Genomic DNA, 12,165 nt, shown 5'->3' with positions numbered 1-12,165 from the left:
CAGGTGGCCTCCCTGGGGTTCTCCTCCCTTGTCCTCCTGCTGCCGCACCCCTCACTCTCCTCTGCTTCTCCTTGGGATCTCTCCCCATCCCTATAAGTTTCTGTCTCTGGCCATTTTTGTATGTCAGGCTCTCCATAAAATTGTTAGACTTGGAAGGGCCCTAGGAGATCATCAGGTCCACCCCTTTTATTCCTCAGGTGAGGACGGTAGCTCAGAGAGGGGAGGGTCCTGTCCGAGGTTGCACAGTAGGCTACAGTGGAGCCCAGGTCATGGAGGCACAGTCTTGGTGTCAGGCATCTAGGGTTTCAGGACTGCCTGTGTCATGGCTAACCTGACAGGCTTCTCTCCTCAGGTCTGAGCTGTTCTCCCTTCTTTTCCTTTGCCCGCTTCTCTGCTGCCTGGCTGACCCCTACCTTGGGCAGACACTGCCCATGGGACACAGACCAGAGCCTAGGACTCTATGACTGGAGTGCACATCCATGCACACATGGACACACAGATGCTTGCAACTGTATATAAGTCCCAGGTGCAAACCCCTATTATGTAGTTAGGAGGCTGTCCTGGACCCTAGTTTCTCTTCCTGTGAGACACTGCACACCTCTTCCAGGAAGCCCCCGGGGACTTTTCTGCAGAGTCCCTTTCCCACCAGTCCCTTTGTGATAACTGAGTTCTGTTGAGCCTAGGTTCCTCCTCTGTGACCCCAAGGGCACAGCTGAGTCTCCCTCTGGCCCTGGAGCCCCTCCTTCAGTGTTCCCTCCTTCTGTCTCCAGGAGGGGCTCGGCTTCCTGTGGCTGGGTGGGGAGAGTCCTGAGGTCCCCAGAGGACAGTGGGACAATGGGGAGGCGGTGACAGATGAGACATTGCGTCTTTCCCAAAGTAGGCTCCACCCTACCCTGACCTCCTGGCTGGTGTCTGGGTCATAGCCCTGGCCTGTGGATCCCTTAGGATTAGGGTCCTGGTCTGACTGTCCCCCTCCCCCTCCCTCTCAGTGCAGAGGTCACAGCATCAGAGCTCCTGACCCAGCAGCAGCTCTCTAATTGGAAAGCTGTGGAGTCCTGGTCCCCGAGGTGGCAGCAGCATATTAACAGGATGGTGTAGACTCCTGGGGCTTCTGGTAGGGGTGAGCTGGACTGCTCTGAGTAGGAAGGTGATAAACATGAAGTTTGGGGTGGGATTATGGAGGCACTGTGAATGCCTAGCTGAGACTCCCACCCCCATTCCTGTCCACCTTCCCTGTGCTGGAGCTGGGTGACGGGGAACTAGAGGTCATGGGGCAGGAGCCTCTCCAGGGAGTGGTGGAGAACCCGGGTACAGTTAGAATTGAGTGAAACAAGCACCTCTTCTCAGGTCAGGGAGGAGGCTCTCCCAGGGCAACTCAGTGGTGGCGGTGGGTGGACCATCAGAGGCCAGGGTGGAAAAGAAGGCTTAGGCTTGTGGACAAAGGGATAGGCCCTTAGGTCAGACACTTATCTTGGCCCGCGTCATTTCCTCTGCCGGACATGGCTGGGTTAGCGGGGTCATCACACAGAGGGAAGGAACAGGCCGAGCCAATGCACATAAGGCCCTGCAGTAGACTCAGGCACATGGGCGACCTTGTCACGCCCTGGGCTGCAGTCAGTCCCCCACTGAGGCCCAGCCATGGAGCCACAGTCACCCTGGGAGATGGCGCTGTCTAGACCATCACCCCCGCAGCCCCTAGACCCAGGCATCCTTGGCAGCACTTGGGCCCAGCTGAAGGCACTGCTGAAGAGGGAGACCTCACAGGACACAGGGACATGTGGGACAAGCAGACACTCTGCCAGAGCCCCCCCCCCACCACAAGCGTGCACACACCAGGTGCAGCTACTGTCACCCCGAGGGTGACCCAAGGAGAACCGCAGATTCCAGCAGGTGTCCAGAGCCTGAGTGAGATGAAAGGAGCTCCAGGCAGGGAACCCAGAACTGCCCCCCGCTCCCACCCCACGCTGACTTGTGCCCTCCCCACCAGCTCGCTGAGTGCCTGAGGCTGTTTATTTCCTAGCAGGGATGGGTGTCTCATCTCCACCCGCTCCCCCTCCCCACCACACTCTTGCCAAGCTGCCAAATCAAATCAGCCCCTGCGCTCGCGCCAGGCGGGCATGGCGGCCAGCAGCTGACGGGAACGAAGCCAGGCTCAGAATATCCCACCGCCTGTGCCTGTCCGATGCCTGGGTGTGCTTGTGGGTGGGGGTGGGGAGGGACAGCCGGCCTCTGGGCAGCACCTCCCAGAATGGATCCCATTCTGGATGCCCCCCTGGGTGGTGGGCTCCCATGAACGAGTAAGCAGGTCCTGGTGTGTCTTCCAGCCCATGAGGAGCTGTGGAATAGAGCTGATAGGATGCAGGTTGGGGGTCCGATTGGAGCCCAGACATCTGGGCACTGGGCTGGGCTTGAGGACTCACATGTATGATCCCATTCACTTCCCAGCATCCCCAGCTGGGAGCCCAACCCAGTGGCTGTGAGCTGGACAATACAAACCCCATTTTATAGACAGGAAGCTGAGGCTCAGACAGCAGAGTGAAGGGAGAGAAGCAGAAGCGGAGGGGACCTCAGGAGGGGTAACAGTGTGGTCATGTCCACCCCTGAGGAGCCCCAGGCTGAAGGAAAGAGTTTGGCTCTATTCCAGAGCCAGACACGCCCATGGGGAGCCGGGCCATCAGGCAAGGCTCCCTGGACAAGGCCACCTGTGGGAGACAGGAGGTCCCGAGTCTGCTGGGGGCTGGTGGAGGGGCAGCCTGGGGAGACAGGGGAGGGCCTGGCCGGCCTCAGCCCCTGGCTTTCTTGTCTCTGCAGCCAGCCGGGACCTCTTTGCACAGGAGCCAGTGCCCCCAGGGAGTGGAGACGGCGCATTGCAGGTGAGAGCTCAGCACAGAGAGGGAGGCCTGGGGTGGGCTTTGGGGTGGAGGTGGGGGGGCGCAGGCTGGGGGCCAGTCTGAGCGCTACCCCCACCCCTGGGAGGACTGGGAGGCTGGAGCTGAATCCCAGCCCCACCCCCTCCGGCTTAGGGTCACCCCAGACCAAGACCACCTCTCCCTCCCTATTCCTGCCCAGAGTTCCCTCCCCATGAGGATTCGCCTCTGGAGTCACCTGGGTGTCACTAGGGATCCTCCCTCATCCTCCCCACCCTCACCCAACAACTGCCTGTTGATTCTCTGCCCTGAGTATCTGGTGAACTCCTCTCTAGGTCTCCCACTGCCTGCCCTGGTCTGGGACGGGCTACCTTTCCCCTGGATGGCTCACTGGCTGTCTCCTCTCAGTTGCCCCCCTTCTCCAAGTGACTGCCAGAAACATCCTTCTAACACACAAACCTGAATTTGTCACTTTTCAGCTTAAAAATTCTCTATGCTCCCCCTCCCCCTGCTCCCTCTGCAGCCCCAGCCAGCTCACAGTTCCCCCTTCATTCGCTCCTGCCTCCCTAGCACCACTTCGGCTGGCCTCCTCTCCCTTCAGCTTCCCAAATCCTTCTGGGCTCAGCTCTAGCCTCGCCTCCTCCAGGAAGCCCTCCCTGCCTTTCACGCTCCCTCCTCTGAGCTCTCCTGCTTTGGCCGTCAGCCGCTGGCACATTCTGCTGCCTGTGCCATTAGCACCCTATTTTCTCCACCTTGTGACTGGGTTGTCTCCCGCTCTGAACTGTGAGCACCCTGAGCCTAGGGATGTGTCTTGTTCATTCCTGAGTCTCCCACCACCCTCCAAAAGGTGCCTGAGGAGGGCTCAGCAAACACCTTTCCTTTGAGATGAGGGGTGCCATCTCAGTCCCTGACCATGCCTTTGGGGGGGCCTCATAGGAACTGTCAAGTGTCCCTGGGATCCTGAGTCACAGTGGGGTGGGCTGGGGTTGGTGAAAGTTGGCACAGAGGAGGGGTGTGTGTGAGATCAGAGAGCCTTTGATGAACCTTCCCTGTGCCCTGGGTTCCTGGCTGAGAGGAAGGGAAGACTGTGGCTGTATCAGCCCCTCCTCTGGGCCAGGAGCTCTAGATCCACTTCCTTGTTTAATCCCCACGACCTCCCTGGAAGGCAGGGGCTGTGATTCTTCTACTTAGGGGAAGCTGAGGCCCAGCAGGATCACACAGGGAGTGAGTGAATCGGAGGCAGAGTTGAAAGTGGACCTATGTCACATATTCAACCCTGGCTCTCTCCCTGTCCTCGGGTGAGAAGGCCGAAGATGCCCATTCGGGGCCTGGTGCCCAGTGGGGTCAGCATGGGCTCACTGCTGGGACACAGAGCCCAGCCCTGAGGATGTGCCTGCAGCTGGGTGCTAGGCGAGGGAGAGAGGGGGGACCTGGAGAGTCATTATTAATTTATTTCTGGCCGTGGCATTCCCCGTGGGGCGGGGGCTCCCCCGGGAGCTGGGACAGATGGTGTTCCTGGGAGCCAGCAGTGTCTCGGCAGCCGCTGCTACCCGCCAGGAAAGACTGGATTTGTCATCCTCCCAGGAAGCTGAGAGGGGAGAGGGCTTTGGAGAAACTGAGCCCATCTTGAGAGATGGGAGCGGGGCTGCAAGAGCAGGAGCCGGGCCCAGGCTTCTCGTTTCTTTCTCTGTGCACAGCCCCCTTTCCCTTGGCCCTGCTCCCTGCAAGTTCAAGTTCTGCCTCCTTCCTCACCCTCCCCACGAGGCTTCCCCAGATCATCCCTATTTGTTCCTGCTGCCTTTCCTTCGCCGGGGTCCCACTGCCCCCTCTCTCAGCCCACAGATATGGGCTATGAGCCCCCCTGGGTCTCATTTCTTTCCCCCCAGTCCCACACCCATCACGGAGATGGCAGGTGTCTGCCTGGCTTCTGAGCAGCGCCTGCTGTGTTTCTGGGTTCACTTAGCACCCCGTTCCGGGTGCCCGGGCCCATGCTCAGCCCTGCTGGAAAGAGGTTGCTGCCCCTGGGGACCCCCTAACACAGAAAGGCTAGGACTGGAGAGAGTAGGAACCCTAGGGTGTGGCTCAAACTATTGGGACACCTGGAGGTAAAGAGGGATGGGGAGCCTCCTGTGAAGGTGGAGCCTGGGGAGATGAATGCACTCATCCAGTGGACAGACCATGGGGTCAGGTGGGCATGAGTTCAAGTCTTAGCTTCACCACTTCCTAGGGGTGTGACATTGGGCCAGTCCCTTAACCAACCTGAGCATCAGTTCCCTCACCTGTCAAAAGGGGATAAGAAGCTTCACCATCATTGGACATAATCACTATTTTTGGACGTAATAATCATGGCAGGCCTGTTGGGAGAAGTTACAAAGATAGTATGTGTGAGGCGCCTGCCCCAGGCCTGGCCCGCAGAGAGTCCTCGGAGGGAGTTGGCAGCCTCCCTGCTTCCCTCAAGGATGAGATCCTTGGAGCCAGGTCTAGATGGCTCTGCTTTATGAGACCAGGTGCCCCACGGGGCTGGGTGAGCACAGCTCATTCTCCTGCTGCTGGCAGCACAACAGCCACGAGAGCAGGACTGCCAGCTCCCACGCCCTCCCAACAGGTGTCTGTTCAGCACACCTTCTTCGGATGGCTTCCTGGCCCCTGTGCCAGCTGGCCGGCTTGGAGGAGGGGCTCTTCAGTCACCATCTGGAATCCTCCTTCAATGCCAGGGCCATTACTCTCTCTGGATGTCAGGGCTGAGGCAGTGCAAGCAGTGAGTTGAACACTCTGGGTGAATGCTGTCTCTGTGCTGGCTCTCAGGGCCCAGACGAGGGTTAGGAAACCCAGCTGGGGCAGGGGCTGGGAAGAGGCAGCCATGAACAAGTGCACGGGTATCCACATCAAGCACCCTAGTGCTCTCCCAGCACTGGCTCCTCTGTGGCTTCCCACTGGATAAGGGAAGACCACACCTTTGCCATGGCATTGACAGCTGTACCTGCTGGACCCCCTCCTGCCCACCCCTTGCCCCCAGACATGGCAGTGCTCACTTCTGGGACACCTGCTCTTCCCGACCTCCCTGACTTTGTTCACACTGGCTCCTGTCTTTGGAATGCCTTTCCTTTGTTCCTCTACCTACTCCTTTTGGTGCTAGTGGTAAAGAATCCGCCTGCCAATGCAGGAGACATGAGACTCAGGTTTGATCTCTGGGTCGAGAAGACCACCTGGAGGAGAGCATGGCAGCCCACTCCAGTATTCTTGCCTGGAGAATCCCATGGACAGTGGAGCCTGGTGGGCTACAGCCCACGGGTCGCAAAGAGGTGAACAGGACTGAGGCGACTTAGCACACAGGCACACACGTGCTCCTTTTTCAAGCCCCAGACTAGATGCCACCTCCTTTGTGAAGTCCTCTCAGATTGCTCCCTCCACCTCAGGTCAAGTTGGCCTCCCCCACCTCCTGGGCACTCATACCTCCAAGCTTCCCTGAACTTACAGTCAGACATCTTGTTACACCATGTGGTTATATATCCTTTCCCATGTAGTTGTAAGTGTCTGGCTGGTAGGAACCAAGGCTGAGTCTTCTTAGTCTCTCCTGGGCTCATGTGGGGCCTGGCATAGGCCTGGTATAGGTGCCCAATAAATGCTTCTTGATCGAATGAGAATGGCTATGAGATGAGGGTGAAGTAGTTCTAAGAACTATATTGCTGTATTGGGTGCAGGCTTGGAGACTTCCTGGAGGGGGCACCTTGGAACCTTGAAGGATGAGGAGGGTTAAAGTCAGTGACTAACGAGACCAGAGATCAGCTGGATAATCAGGGAGGTCCACGTGGCTGGCTTCTGAGAGGACCCTCTGAGGGCAACGGGACAGGGACCAGGCATACAGAGAAGCCTGGAGCAAGGACTTAGAGGGGGCTGCAGGAGGCTGGCTCTGTGTTGAGAACCCAGCTTCAAAAACCTCTTCGCCCTTGGGTCCTGGTCTGAGGAATGTTTGATCTCCGAGTCTAGAGCGAGGCTGAGGCCAGCAATGGTGAATAAGTGGGCCCCCGAGGTGGGCTAGCCATAGGGAGCAGCAGGAGCCAGGGTGGTGCTGTTGGGTAGGATTGCTCTGGGGGTTGAGAAAGGCTTCAGGGTTGAGAAGAGCAGCTTGTGCAAAGGCATGTGGGTAGGATGTCCCTGGGTCTGCACGGGAGAAGGCCAGCGTGTCAGTGGAGCCCAGGTTACTGTGCCGGAAGCGTTGGGGTGAGGCTGGAGGGGCTGCTGCAGGCAGCTCTTCCCATGCTCGTTTTTAAGATTCTCAAGTGACTGCTCCGAGCTGGGAGACCTGCCAGCCTCCTCCTGGATTCCGCACATCAGGAGCAAGTGGCCTCAAAGCTGCCCCACGGCCTGCAGGGAGCTGCTGCCAACAAGTTGGCCGTAGCATCTGGTGTCCACGGGGTCCCTCGGCCCTGCCATCTGTCTGCGCCCACCTGTCAGGCTGCACAGGCCCAGGGTGTGCAGGGACCTGGGCCAGGGAGGCGATCTCAGCTGCCACCCCAGCCTGTCTGTCTGTCTGTCCATCCATCTGTCCACATCCCTGACTGACCAAGGACGAGGCAGAGATGGGCAGACTCAAGTCCTGCTGTTGGAGAAGCCTAGTCTGCAGGGGCAGACATCAAGCACCAGGCATTTACACCCAGGGAAGACACACTGAGCCTGGACCAGACTTGTAGCACCCCGCCCCCCGCCCCACACCCCCCCACCCCACCAAGGCCCCGGGTGGTCCCCTCAAGCGCTTGAAATGGAGGCTCAGAGGAGGTGGGGACTGGCTCCGAGGCAGACAGCAGGTCAAGGCCGATGCTGGGCCAGATGCTGTGGCCCCAGGGCTGGATGAGGCGCCTCTGGCTGGCCCCTCCCCCACCACCCTGCCTGGCCCTTGGCTGTAAACACAGAGAGAACAAGTTCCGTTTCCCGGGAAATATTTATCTCAGGCCGTGTGGGGAGCGTGCGCTGGCCTCCGCCTGTCCTTCCTGCGGGCTGGCCTGGGGCAGGAGGTGAGGGGGCTTGGTGGCCTTGGGGGGCAATCTGTGGGGCTCCCGAAGGCTGAGCCAGGAAGGGTGTGCCCTGTGGCTCCCACCAGAGCTGGAGTCTGAATGCCGGCACGCGCGGGGAGAGGAGGCAGCTGATAGGAGAGAAGCCGCCGCATAACCTTGCCTCTGTCATGTTCCTATTTTCATCCCTGTCACCCGTCTCCGCCGGTTCCTGCCTCCAAGCCTCTGCTCCTGTCTGCTGCCCCCACCTGGGATGCCGTTTCTTCCACTTGCTTGTATGTCCCAGCTCTCAGCTGGCTTCCTCTGGAAAGTCTTCCCTGACTCCCGAACCCCCTAACCCTTTGTCCTCCCTACCCAGGAGCCTGTCCTTTTGCCCTGGCTCCCAGCAGCTTCAGACTGAGCCCCACAGATCTGTGAAGGTCTTGTTCCAAGCCGCTCAGTCCAGACAGCTATGTTCAGGCTGCCCAAGAGTCCCCTTCCTGGGAAACACAGGTCTGGGCCCCCTGGGGGTGAGGCAGGGCCCAGAGGTCACCTTTCAGTGATTCAGGACAAGCCCAGGCATGAGGGGGAGCCAGGCTGATTGAACGGGGTGCGGGGGAATCCCACATGGGCCCAGCAAGGGCAGGTAGAGGAGCCCCAGGTCCCTGCCGGGGGGTGGGGGCAACTCTTGGGCTTTAGGCTGTGTATCTCTGACGGGGGCCCTGACAACAGGAAATCCTTGAAGGAACAGGCAGTGGCTGAGGACTCTGAGCACAACAACAGGAAGCAGCCTTGACATGGGGCAGCAGCTCTGGCGACGGGACCCGGTGGGGTGGGGGTGGGGGCAGCTTGTGGGGCCCAGGGGATGCCCAGGGTGACACTGAGACATTGACAGTGGGGCAGCGGGGGCTCTGCTGTGTGACACCGAGTTTGTGAAATCATGGGATACTGTGTGGAGAGTGGGCGAGTCACTGAGTGTGACACCAAATGACACACACCAAATGTGTGACACCAAAATAGTGATTCCAGATGTGTGACACCACTTGTCCAAGACTGTGTGAGACAGTGGACATGCTACTGATGGTGTGACCCTGTGATATTGATTGTGTGATGCTGAGTGATACCAAGTGTGACACTGAGGGTGTGACACTGTGAGGATCAAATAGGTAAACACGGATGAGTGACGCTGTGCAGTAACAAGTGTGGTTCTGAGTTTGGGGGCTCAAGTGTCTGACACTGAATTGTCAGTGTGGGCCCCAGGCATATAGGGAGGCTGAGTGTGCAACCAAGGGTGTAACACAGAGTGACATCGTGTGTGAAAACCAGCGTGTGATACTGTGCAATCCTGTAATGCTTGTGACAGTGTGAGCTGTTAGCACACAACCCTGTGTAAAATACTGTCATGGGAAGACCCCGATGGGTTCGGGCAGGGAAGTGACATGGTCTAATTTATGATTTTGAAAGAGTCTATACTCTTGTTGCAGAGTGTATGGTGGGGAACCAGCTGGAGGGGCTGAGAGGAGGTAGGCAGAGAATTGAAGGCCATTGTAGCCACCCAGGCTGGAGATGGTGGTGCCTGGGCTAAGGGGAGGGCAGAAGAGTTGGAGAGAAATGAACAAACTTTGGAGATATTTGCAGGTAGAAATGACAGAACTTGCTGATGAATCAGAGGATGAACCAGAAGGAAAAAGGAGAATGGCTCCCAGGTTTCTGATTTGAAGAACCAAGGGATAGCTGGTGGTGATGTTACTGGGAAAGGCATGGGGTGGGAGAGGACAAGGAGACCGAGATTGACAGACCTGTTTGGATGCAAGTCAAACATCCAGGTGATGGGCAGCTGAGGCCAGGCTGGGGATATGTTTGCGAGCCAGTGGGTAGGGCTGATTTATTAAACCACAGACCTGGCTGGGATGACCTAGGGAGAGACAGTGAGAAAAGAGGTGAGGACTGAGGACTGAACCCTGAGGTGAAGAGCCGCAGCGAGACAGAGCAGGAGCAGCCAGGGAGGTGGAGGAGACCAGATGGGGTGAAGCTGAAAGTCAGGGAGCGGGAGAGGTTCAACAGGGTGACATGCTGCCAAGCCGTCAGGCAAGGTGGGAACAGGGAGATCGTGCTGGGCTGGGCCACGTGCTCAACTGAGCCAGACAAGAACCCTGTCAGTGACAGGGTGGGGCCAGAAGCCAGATGGCCTGGGCAGGTGGTGAGTGGCGGTGAAGACAGAGCGTAGTCAGTCCTCTGGAGACCTTTGGCTGTGAAGGGATGCAGAGAGGACGTGTGGTTGCTCCAAAGGGGTGTGAGGTCAAGGGAGAGTACAATTTTTTCTTATTATGGAATATTTTAAACACACAATGCTTGGGAGAATAATACAATGAGCTGGTCATATACCCATCACCCAAATATAACGGTCATTAAGATTTAGACATATTTAGTTCATCGATCCCTCCTTTTTATTTTCATTTTCCTTTCTTGAAATATTTTGAATTGTGGTAAAATATGCATAATATAAAAGTGACCATCTTAATTATTTTTAAATAGAGAGTTCAGTGGTGTTAAGTACATTTGCAGGGATGTGCAACCATTTTCCAGAACATTTTTCATTTTGCAAAACTGAAACTTATACCCATTAAACAACTCCCTCTCCCTCTAGCCCCAGGCAACCACTATTCTGTTTTCTGTCTCTATGAATCTGACTATCCTAAGTATCTCATATGAGTGGAATCATATAGTATTTGTCTTTTTGTGATTCTCATTTCATTCAACATAATGTTCTCAATTTTAATCCAGGCCATGTCATAACATATGTCAGAATTTCCTTCCTTTTTGAGGATAAATAATATTCTATTGTATATAAACCATTTTGTTGATCAGTTCATCCCTTGATGTACACTTTGGTTGCTTCACCTTTTTATGAATAATGATGCTATGAACATGGATGTACAAATTTAAGATCCTGATTTCAGTTTTTTAGATACATACCCTGAAGGGGAATTGCTGGATCACATGATAATTTAATCTTTAATTTTGAGGAACCATGTACTATTTTCCACAGCAGCCGCACAATTTTACATTCCCATTGACGGTGTACCAGAGGTCCAGTTTCTCTACATCCTCACCAACACTTATTTTCTGTTTTTTTCTTTTTTTAATAGTGGCCATTTCAATGAATGTGAGGTGGTATCTCCCTGTGGTTTTGATTTGTGTGCCCTGATGATCAGTGATGTTGAACATCTTTTCACGTGTTTGTCAGCCATTTGTACATCTTCTTTAGAGAAATGTCTATTCAAGGTCTTTGCCCATTTAAAAATCAGGGTGTTTATTTTGTGGTTGAGCTGTAGGGCTTCTTTGTATATTCTGGATACCAACCCCTTATCAGACATAGGATTCGCAAATATTTTCTCCCATTTTGTAGGCTCTTTTGCTGAAGTATTTTAATGCAAATCTCAGAAATGACGTCATTTCATCAAAGGTGGATATTTTTAAGGTCCTGGATGACATGAGACAGTGCAGCCCAGAGCCAGCTTGGAACTGTGTGTGTGTGAGTCTGTGTGAGGGTGTGTTGAGGACCTTGGGAGCGTGGTGTGTGACTGACACTGCCCATGGGCCTCACCCTGAGTGAGGACCAAAGGGATAGTTTCACTGTGTGTGGCCCTGTGACACTCAGTGGTGTGTGACACTGTGGATAACATGTAATGATTGTGTGTCACTGAGTGTGTGGGACATGCCATGTGACGGCAGCGATCGTGTCCTCCCTGTTGTCACCCTGAGCCAATGAGTCTGACACACAGAGTGGATGCTGCATGGGATGAGAGGGGTCACGGGTGTGTTGTGAGTGATGGGGGTGTGTGATTGTGTGGGATCAGCCCCAGCCTCGGCTGCTGACCATCAGACAGAGGACAGACATCACAGAGTGGGCGAGCAGGAGCACTCAGCGGGGACAGAAATGGTGTCTGGGCCCAAGTATGAGCTGGCGTGAGGCCTCCTCCTTTCACTGAGCTCCCCAGGAAGGCTTCCTGGAGGCAGGGTGGGAGCGCGGTACTGGGATGCTGCAGGTACCCGGTAAGAGCAAGGGCTATGGTATCTGGCTCTGACATGTAGCAGGTCATTTCATCTCTTAGGCCTCAATTCTCTCAAGAATAAAATGGGGCCGGTGGGAGGATTATGTGAAATGGTGCTTTTAAAAGAACACAGTGCCTGGCACTGAGTGAATGCTCAGTGGTCCCCTGGGGAGACCATCTCTTGCATCCTAGTGTGTCCAGGCACCTGGTGTGATGTGAGCACCAGTGGGTGTGCAGAGGGGCTGAAGGGAATGA

General features: G+C 55.9%; 1 protein-coding gene across 6 annotated transcripts in view; it reads left to right on the top strand.

The window, feature by feature from the left end:
- Positions 1-12,165, top strand: part of PDE2A (phosphodiesterase 2A) — a 96,761-nt gene that overhangs the window by 35,822 nt on the left and 48,774 nt on the right. For 4 of the 6 annotated variants that reach the window (XM_019975297.2, XM_070803849.1, XM_070803848.1 and 1 more), the window contains one exon: positions 2,812-2,873. The exons of the other annotated variants lie outside the window; for them this stretch is intronic. In XM_019975297.2, coding sequence (XP_019830856.2) covers positions 2,812-2,873 — 62 coding nt within the window. The remainder of the gene's footprint in view (positions 1-2,811; positions 2,874-12,165) is intronic. 6 annotated transcript variants of the gene reach the window in all.

Source organism: Bos indicus, chromosome 15 (assembly GCF_029378745.1).
Source record: "Bos indicus isolate NIAB-ARS_2022 breed Sahiwal x Tharparkar chromosome 15, NIAB-ARS_B.indTharparkar_mat_pri_1.0, whole genome shotgun sequence".
In the NCBI taxonomy this organism is placed as follows: Eukaryota; Metazoa; Chordata; class Mammalia; order Artiodactyla; family Bovidae; genus Bos; species Bos indicus.
This window is presented reverse-complemented; position numbering and strand designations above follow the sequence as displayed.